The sequence below is a fragment of the Eublepharis macularius genome, chromosome 6 (assembly GCF_028583425.1).
Source record: "Eublepharis macularius isolate TG4126 chromosome 6, MPM_Emac_v1.0, whole genome shotgun sequence".
NCBI lineage: Eukaryota > Metazoa > Chordata > Lepidosauria > Squamata > Eublepharidae > Eublepharis > Eublepharis macularius.
Genome location: NC_072795.1, coordinates 50056405 through 50078598, shown reverse-complemented (window position 1 = coordinate 50078598; position 22194 = coordinate 50056405). Strand labels below are relative to the sequence as shown.

The following is a 22194-nucleotide window of genomic DNA, read 5'->3' as shown; positions in this document are numbered from 1 at the left end:
TGGGGAGGAGCAGCCTGTCTCCCAGCAGCCGACCACAGCTGAACAGTCAGAGGCTGTATCCCAACCAGAAGCTCCCCTTCCCCACCCAGAGCCACCGGCCCAGATGCAGCCAGCTTCCTTATCCCCTCCAACATCTCCAGACTACCGAGAGCAACGTTGGCGTAGCAGGGACAGAAGAGACTTACAGACCCGACGTCAATCTGCACGCCTCCGGGCTCTGAACAGGCCAGCCTTCTCAGAGGAAGGAGGGGCTCCAGAGAAGGAGACTTGAAGCAGCTGTGCGAGCTTACCGAATGCCCTTAGAGTATAAAAGCCAGAGGGAGGGCTCCCTTCGGCGTGGCTTCAACGAGTTCTCTAAGCTGCTCCTGTACTGCCTGTGTTTGCTCCTTGGAACTGTCTCTCTGACCTCCGACCCGGCCTGTCCTCGACTACTCCCTTGATTTACGGACTTTGCACATTCCTCGCCTTGCCAGCTGGACCTTGTTACCTGTCAGCAGCACTCTGCAGACTCGGCAACCTCTGGAAGCAGGACAGTATATAAGAGACAGCTCTCAGCTGTGTGCTTTCATTTTCTAGCAAGCAGAGAGAGGGGCAGTCATTGCTGTGGGAATTTGGAGAGAGGGAGGATTTGGGAGCATTTGGGTGGAGATGCAACTGAAAAAGAGACCGACAAACAGCCTCTTTCTTCTTTAGAGCACCTGTCCCAGCTGGGAAGGTGTTTGGGTGCTGACTTAGGGTGCTTTTTACCTACCACCCCAGCCTCAGGGCTACTGCTAGGCTTTGGGTCCTCAGCCCTCTGCTGAGGACTCAGAATTTTCTTTTTTTCCTTAACTGTCATTATTATTATTCTGAGCACCTCTCCTGGCTGGGAAGGTGTCTGGGTGCTGTGTTTGGGTGCTTCCCCCCTTCCCCACTCCAAGCCTCAGAGCAACTGCTAGGCGCTGGGGCCCAGCTTAGTGGATTCCTCTGTTGAGGGCCTCACACTCTTCTTGTTTCTTTTTTTTGTTATTAATTCTTATTTTGTGTTCTGAGTAAATATGTGTAGGATCAGATCAGGCTTTAGTCACATGGACTATGGAATTCAGTGGGAATTACTTCCAAGTACAGCCACATGAAGATTTTTTTGTTATATACATACCTGTCATTTCAGTCTGGTTTTCTTCAGTGTTTCTTATGGCTTACTGGGTTTTCCCTATAATGTTTAAATTATTAATTTGGCTTTCGCAGACTTCCTCACGCGGTGTGAATGCACACACACACACACCCCAGGAACATTTCATTCTGCTTCCCTAGGGTTGGGGAAGGATCCCCTCATGTCCCCAATGTTGCAGCTGGATTAGCTCCACGGGCTTGCCAACAGCTGTCTCCCAAATGGTCTGTGTCCTGATGATGTTTCAGGATACCAATGACCTCCTGTCATGGTGGTGTGGTTTGTTTTGATTGACAGGAGGCAGGGAAGCTTCTTATTTTGAGCACCTGCCCTGGCTGGTAGGGGAAGGCATCCGTTCTCTTCCCTTGTGGCTACCATGTTGGTGAGGTGTCTTTTGTTGGTGGATGTCATCCACATATACATCACGTTCCCAGGGTGGGAATTGCCCCCCCCCATGGCACCTAGAATAGCCTTCTACAAAGGTTGGGAGAGCATCCATCCATGGGCCCCCATCAAGGGGACTTAGTCTGGACCTCCATGGCAGTGGGAAAGGGCATCTCTGTGTTGTTTCCCAACACAGAGGGGCACACCACTCCCTATCAAGGGAATGGTGGGGAAGGGCATCCATCACTCCTGCCTTGTCAGCGAGGTGGGATTTGCCAGTGGCCACCATCCATGCAAGGAATGGCTTTCTTAGTGACACTTTCCAGGATGAGTTGAGCCCCCCCCCAATTCAGGGGACTTAGTCTTGCCCTCCCCAACAGTGGGGAGGGCATCCGTGTATTGTTTCCCTGTCCCAGGGGGCTCACTGCTCCCCATCCAGGGGACTTAGTCTCTACCAACCTGGGGGAGGGCATCCGGGATTTGTCGACAGCCACCATTGTTCTTCAGTGTATAGGACGACTTTCTTCTTGACATTGTCCAGGATGGGAGAGGGCCCCCCTATCCAAGAGGACTTAGTCTCGCTCTTCCTGATGGTGGGGAAGGGCATCCATCATTGCTGCCTTGTTGGTGAGGTGGGATTTGTTGGCAGCCCCCGCTTCTCAGCATGAGGGACAGTCATCCATATGTTGCTTCCCTGTCCTGGGGGGCTCATCACTCCCATCAAGGGGACTTAGTGTGGCCCTCCCTGATGGTGGGGGCCATTGTCACTGCCGCCTTGTTTGCAAGGTGGGATTTGTTGGTGGCCCTCGCTCCTCAGCATGAGGGATGGGCATTCGTGATTTGCTTCCCTGTCCCTGGGTACTCACTGCTCCCCATTGAGGGGACTTAGTCTTGCCCTCCCTGAGAGTGGGGAGAGCATTGGTTCATTGCTTCTGTGTCCCAGAAGGCTCACCGCTTCCTATCCAGGAGACTTAGACTCATCCTCCACCAAGGGTGAGGGCATCCATCACTGCTGCCACATTGGGCAGGTGGGATTTGTCGGCGGCCCCTGTTCTGCACAGTGAGGGATGGGCATGCATGTGTTGCTTCCCCTGTCCATGGGGCTCAATGCTCCCCATCCTGGGAACTCAGTCTTGCCCTCCCCAACCCAGGGAAGGCATCCGTGTATTGTTTTTCTGTCCGGGGGGGGCTCAATGGTTCCCATCCTAGGGATTCAGTCTCACTCTCCCCTGACCTGGGGTGGGCATCCATGCATTACTTTCCTGTCTGAGGGGCTAAGTGCTTCCCATCCTGGGGACTCAGTCTGACCAAGACGAGAGCATCTGGGCATTGCTTCCCTGTTCGAAGGAGTCAATACGCCTCAACCTGGGGACTCAGTCTTTCCCTCCTCAACCATGGGGAGGGCACCTGTGCATTGCTTTCCAGTCCTCAATATGTCAAAGAGATGGCCCCCTGGAGCAGAAAGGGCAGTGAGCCCCTAGCTGCTTCCCAGACCCATGAAGAGGGGGCAGCCTCCAACAAAAGACACCTCACCTACGCGGTGGCCACCCCCAGGCACAACAGGGCTTTGGGGGTCCACCCCCATGACTGGAGCCCATCACCACTGGGGAAAGGAAGGGTGGCAGGCCCCTGGCCACCTCCCAGGCCCATGAGGAAGGGGCATCCACTGACAAATCTCACCTGCCCATCATGGTGGCCACTCTCCAGTCACAACATGGCCACCCCCCATGACAGGAACCTGTCACCCCTGAGAAAAGGAAGGGCAGCAGACCCCTGGCCACCTCACAGACCCATGAGGAGGGGGCAGCCACCTGTCAGGATGTCTCCTGTCATACCCCACAAGACTTTGTGTAACCTTGTAAATGCAACCTCTGTGTTAACACTGCCAAGCCCTGTGTAACCATGTAACTGCAACCTCTGTGTAATTGCTGTTTACTGCTGTTCCAGTTTGGAATCTAGCAGCCTGCTGTTATCCCCTTCTCAAGCTCGCTTGGCCTTGAAGCTGCACATAGCATCTCTGTTTCATTTTGCTGTTCCTTTATTACACTTGGTTAGCTGTCTTCTTAAGGGTGGGTCTCTGTGATGGCTGAACTTAGCCTCCTATATCTATTGTATGCTTCTAGGCAGATGCCAGTCCTAGCAAGGATTGTAATAGGGAATGAACTATTAGCTAATCAATAAAATTTCTTTAACTCACACAGTTCCTGGACTCATGCCATGAAGTTATGGAGAGCTATTTGGCAGAGCCTGACACCAGCAACAAAAGACACCTTAGCTAAATGGTGGCCACCCCCAGGCATAACAGGAGTTTGGGGGGGCACCCCCACAACAGGAGCCCATCATCCCTGGGGGAAGGAAGGGTGGCAGGCACCTGACCACCTCCCAGGCCTGTGAGGAAGTGGCAACCACCAACAAATCCTACCTGTCCATCATGGTGGCTGCCCCCAGTCACAACATGGCCACCTCGGGATGGAAGCTGTCACCCCCAGGGGAAAGAAGGGCGGTGGGTCCCTAGCCACCTTCCGGGCCCACAAGAAGGGAGCAGCCACTGACAAATCCCACCTGTCCATCTTGGTGGCTGCTGCAGGCACAACATGGAAGGGCCACCCCCTGTGACAGGTGCCGTCGCCCCCAGGGAAAGAAGGGCAGCAGACCTCTGGCTGCCTCCCAGTCCCACAAGGAGGGAGCAGCCACCAACAAATCTCATCTGTCCATCTTGGTGCTCACCCCCAGAAACAAATTGGGGGGGGTCACCTTCCACGACAGGAGCTTGTCACCTCAGGGAAAGAAAGGGTGGTGTGCCCCTGGCTGCCTCCCAGGCTCATGAGGAGGGGCAGCCATTGACAAATCCCACCTGCCCACCTTGGTGGTCACCCCCCAGACACAGCAGAGAGTTTGCAGGGACACCCCCCACGACAGGAGCCTGTCATGCCCAAAGAATGAATGGAAACAGATCCCTGGCTGCGTCCTGGGCCCTTGAGGATGGGGCAGCCACCAACAAAAGACACCTCACCCAAATGGCCACTCCCACCTCCCACGACAGGAGCCTGTCACCCTTGTGAGAAGGAAGGGCAGCAGACCCCTGACTGCCTCCTGGGTTCACAAAGAGGGGGTGGCCACTGTCATGCATCTTGGGGGCCATTATTCTATTCTCAAAGGAAGCTTCTGTAACTCCATCTCACAAACTTTTTGGTGCTGCTTGCAATGTATTCCAAGAGAGCTCAGCTAATGCAAGTCAATTGTCATTCGTGGGTCCCATCTGATGAAACTCCCCTGGGGGCACCTGCTTTGGGGGTCTATAACTCAGACATCCAAAAGGCAATCTTTGCCAATCTTGGTGGCTTGCTGGAGGAGAGCCAGCTGAAGACTCCATGTGAATTTGGCATCTCTGAGTGTGAAGAGGACCTTTCTAGGGCCTGGAGAATTGACGAACCACAAACCAAATGAACTGGTTCGCGAACTGGGGCAAGTTCATGAAAGTTCATGGTTCATGAAACATGACAAACCATGAATTGCGCAGTTTGGGGGTTTTTTTGCATTTCAAGTCCACCTCTGGTCATTACTTAATGGTGCAATTCTATGCAATGAAGGGACCTTATTACTAAACTTTGGTTCAGCTTCATTGGTGAGATCTACATTAAAGCCTATATGGTTGAACTAAGTTTGATTGATACATCCAAAGGACAGAGACTATACTTTTATTTCTTCTTCACATCATAACTGTTTTCAATTAGATTATTTTCTTGTAGCAGCTGTGCTGATGTCTCAGATTAAAGCATGTGATATAGATGTAATTATTTCTGATCATTTCATTATTCTCCATTTTCCTGTTTGGGTTAGACCAGCATCTTAATGTCTCTCTACTCAGTGATGAAACTTTTAAGACACAGATGATAGCTGAGTATGCAGAGTATTTTAATATTAACCAAGGAGATGCAAATACTCATGCTATTGATTGGGAAACTTGTAACACTTTTTTCAGCGGAAGGATTATTGCATATGTTTCTCAGAAGAAGAAGCATAGAGAAGAGGAAGAAGTGAACATGAAAAATAAGTTGAAATATTTAACTCAGTTTGCTACATCTCCAATCAAGATCTTTACTGAGAGTTGCAAAAGTTTAAATGTGAAATGAAAGCAGAACATGCTTTGACATGCTTGTGCCAGTCATACTGAGAAAGAGGAGAGCGAGCTGGCAGATTATTGATCCATCATTTAAGACAGCGAAAGAACAAGAATTATATTCCTATGATTGAGGATGAGGAGAATGTAATGAATGAAATAAATGAAATAAATTTGCAGTTTCAAAAGTTTTACTCCAAATTGTATAGTAAGGGTAGTGAACCATCAGAAACATTTTTCTCCCAACTTGATCTTTCATATTTTGATATGGCTCAGCAACAGCTACTTGCTGAACCTTTGCATATGGATGAAATTAAGGCTGTGATAATGAGTATGAGTAGACATGGGCACGAACCGCATTACGAACTTCAAAAACCCATGAAATTGGCAATCGTGTGATAGTGATCCGGCAGTTCGTGATTGTCCATGGCAAACGAACCAGTGTTCGGAAGAAGCCTGGTTCGGTGCGTTTGGCCGTGGTTCGGGAAGCCAGACAGTCAGGTGCCATCAATCAATTCCCCTGGAAATGGAGCCAGTGGAATGCCTGAACTCTGTCTGTGCTCCTTCTGTCACCCTGGAAACCCGAATCGAAGCCCAGCTTACCTTAATCGGCAGGTCTTCCTTCCAACCATGGAGCTGCAAAGTGGTTACAAGTTGGGAGAAGACACCTAGGGGAGGGAGGGGTGGGGTGTTCTGTAGCCATGGGCACTCCAATCTCATCCCTGCAAACCCTGATAGGCAGCTCTGATGGCCTGTGTTGCTCTATGGGACTTCAGCTTATAAAAAGCACTGCGCTCCTAGGCTGGCTTTCACTTTCAGCAAGCAGTGGAGTGTGAGAGCTGTTGCTTGCTACTTGCTAGCCTTTGGGGAGAGACAAAGAGAGTATAATTGAGCTTGGATTTTTGTGGGAGTTTCCTGGGGGCCTCAGATTGGAGAGGGTACAACTCCAAGATCCCTATTGCAATCTTGACCAAACTTGGGTACTGGCTGGAGGAGAGCCTGCTACACACTCCCTGTGAATATGGGCTCTCTAAGTGCAATGGGGGCCATTCTGAGCACCACGAACCGCGAACTGCAAACCGGTTCGGCAATGGGAAATATCCATTGCGGTTTGCAACTTCGGGATCGTCATCGGCGCTGAACCATGCAGATTCGTTAATTTTTGGGGGGTTTGTGCCCATGTATAAATATGAGCACTGATAAATCTCCAGGATCTGGTGGTTTCCCTATTGAATGGTATAAAACTTTTTCAGATTTTTTAATTCCAAAATTATATCAATTGTACAATGAGATTTTTGAATATGGTGTATTGCCAGTATCACTTCAGGATGCTTATATTACTGTCTTTCCAAAGCCAGGCAAAACCACACTCAATATGCAAAATTTTGACCTATTTCTAACACCAATTCCATGAACAAAAGAATAAACTTTAGAATCAAGAATCCTAATCAAGTTTAAGAGAGGAAAAGAAAGAAATTAAATAAAGGGTGATTGAAAAAGTCATTTCTTTCCCTCCTGTTTATCTTGTTCTCCTTTTCTAGCTTTCTGCCACATCTTTCTTTTATACAGTAGCCTTTTTGTATGCTACAGGTACTTTCTACAGAACTTTACTATAGCAAGTCTGCCAGCATAGCATTTTAACAATAAACCACTTATTTGTTATTCTGTTTTGTGTCTGTAGGGAACATCAGAAATACTGAAAAGCTGAGTTATGACAAACAGCACCAGTATGAAATAATGGTAACTGCTTTTGATTGCGGGCAAAAACGTGCAACTGAAGATGTTTTGGTACGAGTTGAAGTCAAGCCTGTGTGTAAACCTGGATGGCAAGGTTGGTATAGTGCAATGTTGACGGTTGAGTGGTAAAATAAAATGTTGCCAGTTCTGCAATAATTGTTGACCTTTCTGTATTAAATTTCTTTCTGCCACTTTCTATATTAACATGGTCCAGTTTTCTCAAGTAGTTGCCCACCGATGGCAGATAATCTCCTAACAATCCCTTCCTCTGTGCAGCGATCAGCAAGTGATCAGCAGGAGCAGGCCTGGGAAATGGGGGGGCATGCATGCTCTGTGGTGCCCGTGATGACATAATGTCTGCTGACTCTGAGATCTGGAAGCTATGGTGTTGTACCAGGGCTTATTCTTTAGGAATCATCCCAAAAATGTTTAGAAAACACTATGTTTTCTGTGAATTCCTAAAGAATCAGCCCTGGTGCAAGACCATTGCTTCCAAGTCGTTCTGGAGGTGACTTCATTGCTGGGTGCTGCAGAATGTGGGAAAGGTAAGTCACCAGCGCACTCCCCCCAACACTCATCAATTGCCTGGGGGACCTGTCAACCCTAGCTGCAAGCTAAGAATGCAATTTAAAGAGATCATTAATATAATAATAACAGTAAAAAAAACTTGAGGAGTACAGTGTCTTTAAGTGAATAAGCTCAAAACTCATCCCTAGGTCTTGTTGCTTCTTAACCAGGACCTCAGAGACACATAAGTGAGGGAAAGTATTAATAAAACTATGTGACTCATTGCTTAGAAACAACTAAAGCATCCCCTACTTCTGTCCACTTCCAACAGGAAAAATTAAATAGCATATAAGTGGTTGCCTCTATCCACTGATTTCTTTCCCACCACTCATCCCCACCATTGAATTATTTGAATTCTGTTTGCATGAACCAACTGTACGTTATGCTTGCCTGTGAATGTGTACTTGTTTATGTACTTACCGTGGTTTGATTCAACCTGTGGACTTCCTGGTTCTTTTACCCTATCTTTGAATTGTTTTCTGTTGTCAGAGACGTGAATGTATGCATTTCTTGAAAGCTAGAAAATGAACAGTTCTGTCTCATGGTCTTAAACCATCTCTTCTCTTGTTAGTGCAAAACATAGTTGGGTTGTTTTATATTTTTGGTGATACTGTACATGGTTCCAAAGTCGTATTATTACTATTAGTCTTTCTTGTTGTGACTGATTAAGTGGCAGATTGTGGTCTAATAAAAATCCACTGGGATAAATATACATGTAGGATAAGAATATGTGATATTTCAAATCTAGGTCATGCTATATGTTGTTTTCTTCAGGTGTTTAAAAAGATTTTGTTTACAGAGTGCAGAACATCTTCATTGACCTTAAAGGGCAGACAGATAAATCTGGCATGATGTTTCCTTTGCATGATCCCTCACAGGAATTAGCAAGCAACACTATGTAGATAGTAATCTTTGATGAAAATATGTCTCTATGTATATATGCAGCAAAATTCAGCTTTGCACAGTTGTCCAAAACCCCTTTGCTACAGTATGAACACAATTTTAGGTGAACTAAGCCAGACTTTGATAGTTTATACATGTTGAATTCAATTATCTTTTCGTTTGCAGAAATGATTTTATTTTTTATGAATTCAGATCAAGTATAAAACTAACAATTTCCTGCAAGGCAAATTTGAATAATTTGTTTTCCAGTCTTTACAAGCTTTGGAATTGGTATGGGAATGAACTTTTAACAAAGAAAATAAGAGAATACTTATCTTAGAAATGTCAGCTATGTAATCTTCTGATCTACTGAAGTTCAATGTTGTAAAATGGCTTTCAGTAGGACAACTTGTATGAAGGCCAAAGGAATTTTTTTCTTCCACAAGATGTGTTGCAGACATTGATCCTCAACTACTTAAGTGTGCGTTGTGTATGTAGTGTATGTTCAATAGCAAAGGTAAATCGTGAAGACTGACTAATACCACAACAAGTTAACGCAGTGTTATACCACAATTATGGGACAATTTTATAAAGTGCAATTTATCAAGAGTTGTTACTTATATTTCACTATACAAACGGACACGCACAGCAAACCTCAGCGATCTAATAAGTTATACAATTCATTAGCATGGGCTATAAAGCTTCATTTAAAGTGCCATGTGCTTAAGCCTATATCTATACAAGTCAAGATTCAGCGGTAGCTGATACAATACATAAACATGTGCAAAGGTATACACTCAAAGTACAATGTGCTTAAGCAAGGTAACTATTCATTCAAACATATACTCCTACATAAAAGTCAATGAACAGTCCTGGTGCTGGGTGTGCATGATGTTACAACAAGAAGGAGCAGTCCAATCAAGGTGAAGCCATCTGATGGATGAACCAGTTCCTGTGCAGGTGGGCATGAACCAGGAAAAAAACGAACCATGTGGTTCGTAGTTCATCCCATTTCTCGAACCACGAACTTTCACGAACTTGCCCCAGCTTGCCCCATAAACTGGTTTGTGGTTCAGCTATCCAGATGTGCAGATTTGTAAAGCAATTTAAACAGGATTGTTACTTTAAACAACCAGTTGTAACATCTGAACATCTCTGTGCAATATGTAGGGACAACACTCCCTGTGCAAACCGTCTCTGTGTGTGTGTATTCTTTACATTTAATATAAAATTACTTTGAAAAGATTGTTGCTTCTAATCTGAAACTGTTTGCAAATTATATGTTGATGAGCATATCTGAAAATACTACTCTGCAAGTTGAAAGCCCCAGTAGTTCCTAGAGCATGTGCCAGCATTAAAGACATAAATCTTCTGGATCATCAGATATCTGAATGAATAGATACTGGATTAGCCAGTTAAAATGGAAACCTTTATCTGTATTTTGTGTTGTTATTAATTTATGCAGCTATATATAAAATTTTGGTAGAAGTTGACTGTAGTTAAAAGCAATAGCTTTTTGTAACTTGATCTAGCTTTGAAATACTTTAATTACAAATTCATTTTGTGTGGGTTGCAGAGTAACCTTTAGAAGGCTGTTGCTCCTGCTTCATAAAAATAAGAACAATATCTATTGACAATTTTTGTGTAGGAAAACTCTACAGTTCTGAATGGAGCTGAAATGCAGACTGGTTGTCAAGTTGCATGTAGTAGTCATGTTTATGAATTTTTTTGCCAATTCTGGATTTTGATCCAATCTCTGTGACATCATGATTTGTTTCTTTAATTCACCCCCAGGAAAACTGTGAATAGCTGTGCCACTACAGGCTTGCATGAATCTGAAATAGTTTTCCTTTCATGATATGATCCTTTCCATCATAGGTCAGCCAAAACAAACTATAAAAAGGAGGACTTAATAACCTTAGATTTCACTGAAAATTTTTAGGTTTTAATTTTAATTGGGCTGGCATTCCTTTGACGACTGGAGGATTTGAGTCCAGTGGTGACTTAAGAGACTAACAAGATTTTTCAGAGGAAAATCTTTTGAGAGTCAGAGCTCCCTTCTTCCGACAGAGCTCCAACTTTTGAAAGCTCGCACTCTGAAAATTGTGTTGGTGTCTAAGGTGCCACTGGCTTCAAATCCTGCTGTTCTGTTGTAGACCAACAGGGCCACCCACCAAAAACTATCCTTTGATAATTGTCAGCCATAACGACCACCGATGGATGCAGCTTTGAGCAGGCTAGTAGCATATAAAGAACTCTTTCCACAATGCATGCTAGTCATCATTCTAAAGTCCATTCATTCAGAACATGGAGATGATGAGGGGAGGGGGGAAGGTACCTGCGTGGAGTAGGCCTGTGATTTTATTCTTTATTTTATTTTATCAGATTTATAGCCCACCCTCCCTGCAAACAGGCTCAGGGTGATACACTCAGTGTTTTCCATTTGTGGCACTAATTACTGGAAGCTAGAAATGAGCAGCAGCTGTAGAAAGTTGTGAAAATCTGCTTTTTGTTCCACGTGATAAGCAAAAAATTTAAAAAAAATATTTGATAGAACTAATAATTTATCCATAATATATAGACTAGGATTTTTGGCTTCCATTCCAGAACAAGATTTCTGGTGACTGGCTATTATTACTAATATTGTTGGTTGTTGGGGGTTTTCCGGGCTGTAATATTGTTGTTAATGTCAATAAAGGAAGTGTATATGCAGAGTTAATAATACCAATAATAAACTAGATATGCTTTCAAAGAGATTGTTGTGCATGGGATTAGGGTAAATTTGCTGATCTGTCTTCTAGGGACAGCTTTTCATACCTTGTGGAATTCTTGTTCCAAAGAATCTTTTCACTGTGGGAGGTGGGGGTATAGGGAGCTACCATGTTAAAAACAGCATGTGATGCTTTGAATCCAGGTTACCATTGTACATATATATGTACATACGAAGCTGTCTTATTACCAAATCAGACCAAGGGTCCATCAAGGTCAGTATTGTCTATTTAGACTAGCAATGGCTCTCAGGGTCTCAGGTAGAAGTCTTTTACATCACCTGCTACCTGATCCCTTTAACTGGAGATGCCTGGGATTGAACCTGTGACCTTGTGCATGCCAAGCAGATGCTCTACCACTGAGCCAGAACCCCTCAAAATTATTATTTTGGAGTTATGAATAGTACTATCAATGTATGTGGACAAAGTTTTATAAGGATCTTACAATCTAAATGTTAACTGTAGAAGATACTATGGGAAAATTGGAGAGAGAAGAGATTTATGTGAGCCTTCAGGCTTCAGAGAAGTTGCACATTCACAGATTAATCCAAGAGCTTCATGGAAAAGGTGTATTTTGAGAGGAGGCAAAGGAGAAGAAAGGAAAGAGGTATGAGAAGTTGTATTTAGCCACTACCTGTGTCTAATGCAAATTTAGTGGGTACAATGGGAATCAAGCACACATCTTCATTATGCAACCAAACCCAATATCAGCACAGTTTCTATATCCATATTAGTAAAGAGTTCAAGTAGCACCTTTAAGACTAACCAACTTTATTGTAGTATAAGCTTTTGAGAGCCACAGCTCTCTTCATCAGATGCATCTGATGAAGAGAGCTGTGGTTCTCGAAAGCTTATGCTACAATAAAGTTAGTTAGTCTTAAAGATGCTGGTGGACTCTTTATTATTTTGCAGCTACAGACTAATACGGCTAACTCCTCTGGATCTATATCCATACTGATAAATATATTTATTTGGTAAATAAATGTGTTCTCCTGGAATGACAGATATTCGTTGTCTATTTTTGACAGTTTTTTCTTGATTTCTGTATGGCCATTCAGTTGCACTTTCCCCCCAGCTTTTTTCTCTCCTTATTTCACACCTACCAACCCACATTTTATCTGGTCCCATCCTCAAATGTATTTATTATTTTATTTACATTATACCCTGCCTTTTTCCACAATGGGGAGTCAAAGCAGCTTATATCTCCCCCATTTTATTCTCACAGTAACTATCTGCGGTACGTTAGACTGAGAGTATATCACCCTGTGACTTTCCACAGCACAGTGGAGATTTGAATGTACTCTGAAACCACTTTTTGTGGGGTGGCTGCTGTTGAACAGTAGCAAGCAGCCAGTTCTGAGTAAGTCACGCAGGTTGCATAGTAGCAAGTTGACCAGTGGTTGCTGGCTGGCCTGGCCCTGATGAGACTTCCCTTAAAGGCCAAACCAGCTCTTGAATGTATCCTGCCCTCTTCCTTTCCCTGACCGAAACCAAGGCTTGCAGGCTGGCAATGCTGTTGTGGCTGCCTCATAAGAGTAGCTGAGGGCATTCATTTCTTAAAGCCACAGGTTCAGCTGTCCTTTTTAACCTCCCAATGTATTTTTTAAAAATTCAGATTTTTTTCCCCCTGCAACTCTAGGGCTTTTTTTAGGTTTGAGAAAAAAATATGTTATCTGTTCATGGCTCCAGTCTCTAGATTTATGTATCCACAGATTTGGCTATGATGAGAATTAGATATATTGATGTTGTGAAGAATTCTTCTCTCATGAAAAGTACTTTACATCTTCAGTTGTAATATAACAATTATTTGTTTTCTTTTCCCTTTCAGATTGGAATAAGCGCATTGAATATAAGCCTGGCTCTGGAAGTATACCTTTATTTCCAAGCATTCATCTGGAGACTTGTGATGGACCAGTTTCTTCCATTCAGACCACTATTGAATTGCAAACCAACTACATTGGAAAGGGCTGTGATCGTGAGACATACTCTGAAAAATCTCTACAAAAATTATGTGGTATACATTTGTATTTTTAAAGTTAATTTATTTTTTATTCTGGAAAATTTTCAGCTTGTCTTTGAATGGTGATATTTACCAATAAATGATTGGAATTGATTATTTGTTGAATTCAACTGGACATTCCTGAAGGATACCCCATAAATAACAGAAATAATTGCATCATTAAGCTTATTTACAGCATATACAGACATGCCTTGGTGAATAACAATGTTAACCATTTCATTATGGAAATAAGGATGGAATCTGGTCATTAGCCAAATGTGCTGGGTGATTCTGGACATTTAAAAATGCAAAAGTCAGGGTCTGACATTCCTAGCAGGCTTCCCAAATATTGACACTTGCCAGGAAACAACATTTTCTGAAATTTACCATAATAAACCACATGTATGGCATTCCTAAAACTCTTCAACTCTTCCAAGTATTAAAACTAGCTCTTTCCTGTCTGTCTGTTTGAAACTGAATAGTTGGAAGAAAGAGAAGTTAGTTTTTAAATTCTGGGCTTTATCTGAACAGTGGAAGAACAGTTGTTGACATCTGCTTTGCCACATGTATTCATTGCTACCACTAACTCTTTTCCCCAGATGTAGAGGAGTTAACCGTGTTAGTCTGTAGTAGCAAAATCAAAAAGAGTCCAGTAGCACCTTTAAGACTAACAACTTTATTGTAGCATAAGCTTTCGAGAATCACAGTTCTCTTCGTCAGATGCATGGAGGGCAAGAAGAAACTGGTCAGATATGTAGGTGGAGAGGGGAGGGAGGAGTAGATGCAAACAGTAGCTTCTGATATGGAGATCAGTTTGCTTCTGTTAAGGAAGTCAGTTACTTCTGATTTTCTGATCAGTTACCTCCGATCAGAAGTAACTGACTTCCTTAACAGATGCAAACTGATCTCCATATCAGAAGCTACTGTTTGCATCTACTCCTCCCTCCCCTTTCCACCTACATATCTGACTAGTTTCTTCTTGCCCTCCATGCATCTGACAAAGAGAACTGTGATTCTCGAAAGCTACAATAAAGTTGGTTAGTCTTAAAGGTGCTACTGGTCTTTTTCCCAGAAATGCATATTATGCATAATGATTTGATAGATACATTTTTTGTACAGGAAAACATCTATTATTTATTTCAAACTGCCATCTGTATGATTATGGAAAGAATGGGATGTTGACTTATTAGTGAGAAATAATCACTCGTGGAACAAAAGGTACTCAGGGTATTGTATAATTAAGAACACAGTTCATAAAGTGCATGTTTACTAGTAAGTCCAGAGTTTAAAATCATAGAAATTCAAACAATAATGTAAGGTAAATATGACAGCACAGGCTTCAAGCTATCTCTATTAATTTCCCCTAAGAGAAATTACTGTTTTGTTTCTTGAAGTAAAAAATGAACAAATGATGAAGGGGCAAAACAAAGCTGGAGAATTGTGTTGAGAGTTTGAGATCCACCACTTGCTTGTATGACTATTGCCTCCTGGTTGCTCAGATCTGCCAAAGCAGGGACTAGTTGGCTGGGTCTAGAAGGCAATAAATGTCTCCTTAAGAGAAGGAGTGGTCATCCCAGCTTTGAAACAGAGATGGTGTATCCACTCCTAAAGAAATCTCCTGGACCCAGGAGATTCGAAACTATCATCCAGTATGAAATGTACCATTCTTACGCAAAGTGATTGAACAAATGGTAGCAGGACAACTTCAGGAGTGAAGCAGATTGTTTGGATCCTGTCCATTCTGGTTTCGGGCCTCCTTAAGGGACAGAAATGGCATTAATTGCCCTGGTGGATGACCTACTCTAGGAAATGGGTGGAGGGGATGTAACTCCATTAATACTCTTTGACTTCTCTGCAGCTTTCAGTATCATCAGTCATAGCCACCCTTTAGGATAGGTATTCAGAGGCACTGTTTTGTAATGATTTTGGTAATTTTTAACTGGAAGATGCGTTTCAGAAAGTGGTGCTGGAGGACTGCTGCTCTTTTCCTTGGTCCCTGGCCAATGGGTTCCTCAAGGTTGCACTTTGCCCAATGAAATCCAAGTCTAAATAGAGGACCAACCTTTTAATGGTACTGACCTATTTAGTACTAAGACCAATGGAGCCTTAGAATAAATTACAGGAAAAACCTTAGGTGTAAGTCCAACTTCCCAACCTATACAAAGATCCAGACCCTACTTTAGACCATACTAAGCCTCTTATAGGTGCATAGATTACCAGCATTTTCAATCACATTCTGATTATTGACCTTCCTATTACATCTGTTGTCAATTGTATCTTCCATTAAACAGGGGCTTAAGCCCCCCCCCTCACTTGGGAAGAAATAACTCAGGACCACTGGTTCCTTCACATTGCTTCCAAAGGCTACAATATACAGTTTCAACCCCACCCCTCCCCCCATGTAATTTGGCCCCAGTGCCCAAACCTCCAACACCCTCAGCGCAGCTGTTGACAGAACTCAATGTCCTCGTAGAGAAAAAGGTCAGAACCAATGAGGAAACAGCACCTCAGCTTCTATTCAAGGTATTATTTGGTCAACAAGAAATGGGGTAGAGGGCTGGGAGAGGCCTATTCAAGACTGTAGAAACTTGAACAAGTTCCTGAAAATAAACAAGTTCCAGTTTACTTCCAGTTCAGCGCATTGTTTCTGCAGTACTCCCCTTTGGATTCAAAGTTGTGGCTGTGGATGCAGCTCAACTTCAGAGGCTAGGATGTGAAATCAATCCATATCTCAATGACTGGTTTATAGTCACCAGCTTAAGAGACAAACCATTAGCATTCCTTAAACTCAAAATGCAGCTGTCTTGTACTATTCACAGCTTATTCTACATCTGTGCAGTCACCCATCTCTCCCTCCAGTCCTGCTGTGAGTTCCATTGCATTTCCTGGGATCCTAATGGTCTCTTCAGTGGCAGCCTTGAGGAACTAAGGGGCAGGCACTCCCCTCTACACACATACTGCAAAGGGGCAGGAAATTGGTGTGTGCAGAAGAAGGGGGAGCACCTCATGGCTTGTATTCTAAAGAGCTTCTAAACTCTCCATGACTGGCCATTACATATGCAGAACCCATATTTGACTACACATGTCCACTCAAAGAACAAGAATTACAAGTAAAACGCAACCATGTTTTCCACTATCCACCCATGCTTTTTAAAATATATGTGAAATTTGTATCTAGAGATATAGGATGGGTCCTCTCATCAATATTCAGATGATTCTGAGCTTGCTTCATGCTTGTAGTAGATCCCTAGGAGGTTGTAGAAGTCTTGAACTGGATCTGAGTGAATAACTTAAGCTTAATTCTTACAAGACAGGCTTTACTGGTGGACAGAAAGACTGACCCAAATATTGAGATGTGTGTCTCCTGTTCTGGACAGAGTTGTATACCACCGAAAGGAGCAGGTTTGCAGCTGGAATGCTGCTAGACCCAAGCCTCCTGCTGGATAAGCAGGTGGAGCAGTGGCTAGGAGCATCTTTAACCAGTTTTGTCAAGTGAGCCAGCTGCAGACATTTCTAGGAAAAATGATCTTATTGGGGTGCTCTGGCAAAATCTAGATTAGATTATGGCATATGGAGCTGCATGTGGAGCTGCCCTTGGCAAGTATTTGGAAACTACAACTGGTACTGAATGCTCTAGCAAGAATGCTGGCTGGAGTTACTCATATAGACCATGTCACTTCAGTCTTATTCCATCTACGCTGGTTTTAAAGCCCTATATGGCTTGGGACCAGTTATACCTTAAGTACTGCCTATTCCCATATGAACCTACCAAACCATTATGGTCATCTTCTAGTATCCTCCTTTCTGGTGCCATTATCATCTGCAGCTAAATGAGTGGCAACCGTTTGTGGTTGTGGCACCAAATCTGTGGAATTCCCTTCCCAGTAATTTCTCTCAAAATTCGCTCTTGAAACATATATGAACATAGAAAATACCTTATACTAAGTTGGAACACTGATCTGTCCAACCAATATTGTCTATTGCAATTGGCAGCTGCTCCCCAACATCTTTCACAGTATTGCTTCCTGAGATCCTTTTACTGAAGACACCAGGGATCTTCTGAATGCAAACAATGTCCTACTATACTGTGTGTTGGCTCCTCACACCTAAGAAGTAATATGGAACTCATCTTCTTTGGTCATGAATGGTGATGGTGGAAAGTGCCATCAAGTCATAGCCTACTTAGGGTGACCCCTGCTGGGGTTTTCAAGGCAGGAGACATTCAGAGGGGGTTGCCACTGCCTGCCTCTGCATAGCGATCCTTCTCTTCTTTGCAAGTCTGCCATCCACTTATTAACCAAGGCTGACCACGTTTAGCTTCTGAGATCTGATGAGATCAGGCTTGCCTGGGCTATCCAGCTAAGGACATAGTCACAAATACACACTAATAACTATTCTTTGTTGTTTTTAGATCATGCATGTATCTATATTTGGAATGGTATTATGTTTTCTTTAACAGCCAAAAACCGAGAACAAAGGTTGCATTATAAATGAAAGGGATTAAGTATGTCAAAGTCATTTTGCAGTGAATTCAGAAGAACAGCTTTCTCATTAGTGTCTCATTAGGTGTTCATTATGTATCATCTGCAGGAGCATCATCAGGTGCCATTGACTTGTTACCCACCCCCAGTGCAACAACTAACTGGACAGCTGGTCTTTTGATAGACAGCAATGACATGATTTTTAAATTTGATGGAAAGCAAGGAGCCAAAATCCCAGATGGAATTGTACCAAAGAATTTAACTGATCAATTCACCATCACTATGTGGATGAAACATGGCCCAAGTCCTGGATTAAGAGCAGAGAAAGAAACTATTCTGTGTAATTCAGATAAGACAGGTAAATCCACTTTATTTAATACCTTCATTTCCTTCCTCCCAGTGTGAAGGAATGAATAAAACTTGGTATTGAAAATGTTATATATTCAGTTATAAGAGCTACCCTAAAGGTACTTCTGAGTTTAAATCATCGCCATGGATTTGGAGAAAAATCACTTTAGAATTGAGATAAATAAATGGAATGCATACTCTGATTTCTGATTTATACAGCTATGCTATGATACTTTTTCATCATTTCTCTCTCTTTATATCTATATTTTAGAAATGAATCGGCACCACTACGCTCTTTATGTACACAACTGTCGACTTGTGTTTCTGCTGCGTAAAGATTTTGACCAAGCAGATACCTTCCGTCCTGCAGAATTCCATTGGAAGCTTGATCAGGTACTTGTTTACTAGCCTTTCATCTCATTCCATAAAGTTTATTTCAGTCATTGCAATGGGTTGCATGAAAGTTTAAACTGTGATAATATGTTTCCCAAGTGCCAAAAATATTATCTAATTCTGTTAGCTAAAACCATTCCTTGATTTCTCTGAGGATTCTACAGTTTTCAGCTGTAACCTTGCTCTAGCCTCAAGATGACTTAAAAAGTAGTTTTCTTGTAGAGTGATGCTTCACTTATTGACATATTGTGCCAAATATAATATCTCAGAAGTTGTGAATTCATCACATGTAAAGGTGCTTGTTCCAAGTGCAAAGTTATTTCAGTATAGTTTGGCTTATTGTTCTAAAAGTATAATTGGCAGGGAAAGCTCAAATACAAAGTGCTGCATATATAAAGAACACATCTCTTTCATTGTTACGTCATTGCTGGCTGGTACCTGAATGGCCAGTAATCTCTGCTCTCTATCCTCAGGAGACATCCCTCTGAGCACATCCAGAGAGCAAACCAGCACCAAAAGGATTAACATATAAACAGGGATCCCCTGAGCAGTGTTTGTTCTCACTGTGGCCTAGAGCCACTGAGACCTGGGTGAGATTGAGAGGAAGAAAGGGACGGGGAAAGGACTAACAATGGGGAACTTCCCTCTTACTCTTAATATGATTGTGGGGGATTAAAGACTCAAAGCTCAGTTATGGAAATGAGGTTTTACTACAACTAAGTAGGCAAACAATGGAATAGCTATGAAGGCAGAGACTTACAAAATATAACAAAACCACATAGCAAAACAAAGGAATATTCACTTGTACACATTCCATATTGACACTGGTTATAGATCATACACAGCTATAGCCAGCAAACAGAACAGATCTTTTATTGGAACTATGATTTAGATGTTCCTAGATCTCCTAGTGTATGTGCATAAATAAACCTCATGACCTGTCCTGTAGAGTGAAGAGTCCAAAATGGAAAAATCTCAAAATTCCAAAAAGGGTAGATGTGAAGGATTGTGATTGCATCTATCTGCACTCACCAGGGAGGAAAGGTATCCAGTGCATGGGCACTTTTAATGCAAAGATGGCTAGTAGAAGAGCCACAAGACAGGCAAACTTGTAGGCAAAATTAGAGGCCAAAAAGAAGGCAATAATAAGGGACAGATGCAGGTGAAAAGCAAGGCTAAAATGTAGGCAACTGTAGGGGCCAAGAAGAAGGCAAAGGGATGGACCAAGAATAAGGTGAAAAACACCTGTTAGAAAGCTATCTTTATTCTCCAGGTTACCTGAAACCGATGTAAATGAGGCTAATTAATATGGACACTTGGTACTTGCCTAAATTCCAGTTGGGTAATTTAGACTGATTTGAGTTAGGGACCGGGTTGGAAGTTGTGGTACTTGATTATATGGCGGGAAAACAAGGGCTACATGGTTGACTATCATAGGTGTTGCAAGGAGACAAAAGTCTGGGTACCTGCACATCAGGGTCAACAGATCCCCTTAATGTAAACCTTTGATGGTGAAACAAAAGAACATTTAAGCACTGTGTTTTATATGTGGTTTGGAGCTAGTTCTAAGGAAGGAAGTAATACCTTTCTAGCTTTGATACACAAAATGGATCCAAGTAGCATGAAAGTTGCCAAGAACTGTGATCTTTATCAGATCTAGAGACTTACTGGCCTATTGAGATTTTTGCATGGGAACTCATCCTATTTGATGTGATTTAAAAGTGAAACAGCAGGTATAGTTCTTCTGCCCAAAAAATGTGGCTGAGAGGAAGAGACATTGGCAGCACCCTTTTGTCCTCAATTCTGGGCACTTTTCCTTTCTTTTTTCTTTTCTTTTTTTTTTTTTTGCAACCATGTTTCCAGAGAGCTGAATACCTCTGTGGCCTTGCAATACCAATGCATTGGGTCTGTGAACCCAGGACTGTTCTTAACCCTTGGAGAAAGGTGCTAAGCACTCCCCTAAACCCAATGGTGGACAAACAATTGGGTTGCCGTGGCAGATGCTTGCTTAAGGTGGCTGTTCATATTTCATAAAAAGACTGTCTCAGCACAGCTTAACCCAATTAGCCATTGCAAGACCCTTTCTCCTTGTCTCTGTGTTTGACTTCAAAGTAAAATGGAGAGGAAATGCCAGAAGGGGCAAGGGTCATGGGCAGAGGTGGGCACGAACAGGAAAAAAACCGAACACGATGTTCGTTGTTCATTGCCATCCACGAACAGGATTCATGAACATCAACGGACATAACATGTTCACGAACATGTTCATAGTTGGAGGTTCATGGGAGCCAGAATGGCCCCCTTGGGACTTAGCTGAACTTAAGCTGGGAAATGCATGATCCATGGGTCTCCCCCTTTAATGTCATTTTCTCTTCACAGTGGCAAAAACTGGACTGTCTGCTGGAAGCTACTTCGAGGGGTTACAAACTGACCTTCTCAATGTCCAATACCTACCAAATTTGCAGGGGACATAGTACTCACTGTCTTCTGAAGACTCTCCAAGTTTCAGAGAGATTGGACCCTGGGGAAGCCATGATCCATGGGTCCTTCCCTTTTCTGTCATTGTCTCTTCACAGTGGCAAAAACTGGGCTGTCTGCTGGAAGCTACTTTGAGGGGTTACAAGTCAGAAGGAAAGCCAGAAGGAGTTCAGACAGAGTTCAGACAGTCCATGTGTCCCGGTTACTGACTCAGACTGCAGGCAGGGGAAACTCCCTAGTAGGGAAAGCAAGACGAATCACAGTTCCAAGCTTCAGACACAGATTAGATGACAATCACAGCTACTAGTCCAAAGGGGTATTCTAGAGTCAAATCCACAGTAACAGGCCAGGGTCATAGACAAGGGAATCAGTTTCAAACACACCAGCAAGGTCAGTAGTAAGTGGACGTGTTGCTTCCACACAGCCAGTCCCTTTTCGGCTGCTTTTAACCCTCACAGAGCTCAGCTGCTTGTGCTATAGCATGCACCTGCCAGCTGTCTCAGTCCTGCTCCTGCAAGCACTCATCATCACTAATGATGCTGGGCTGGTGCTGTGCTGCTAGTCTGGCACTGTGCCTTCTGGCTTGGAGGGCTCTCCTAGCCCTCCTCTGATGATGCTCTCGAGGCTCTGGTGATGAAGGGGGTGAGCTGGCCTGCACCTGGCTCTCTGTTGCCAGCCCAGGGCTGGAAAGCTGAGGGGGAGAGCTGGCTGGTGCCTGGCTCTCTGCTGCTGGCCCAGGGCTGGGAAGCTGAGGGACCGATGTGCTGGGACCTGGCTGTGGATCTATGTCTGAGCCTTCAGAGACTGCATCCTCCTGCAGTGCCTCTGCCACTGGCTGTGGATCTGTATCAGGTTCGCCAGCTGCCTCCTCCTCAGAAGAGTCCTCTGAG

At 43.4% G+C, this 22194-nt stretch overlaps 1 protein-coding gene across 1 annotated transcript in view; it reads left to right on the top strand.

The window, feature by feature from the left end:
• Positions 1-22194, top strand: part of CLSTN2 (calsyntenin 2) — a 406755-nt gene that overhangs the window by 290202 nt on the left and 94359 nt on the right. Inside the window, exons 6-9 of the mRNA XM_054983897.1 lie at positions 7336-7485; positions 13437-13622; positions 18198-18446; positions 18708-18829. Coding sequence (XP_054839872.1) covers positions 7336-7485; positions 13437-13622; positions 18198-18446; positions 18708-18829 — 707 coding nt within the window. The remainder of the gene's footprint in view (positions 1-7335; positions 7486-13436; positions 13623-18197; positions 18447-18707; positions 18830-22194) is intronic.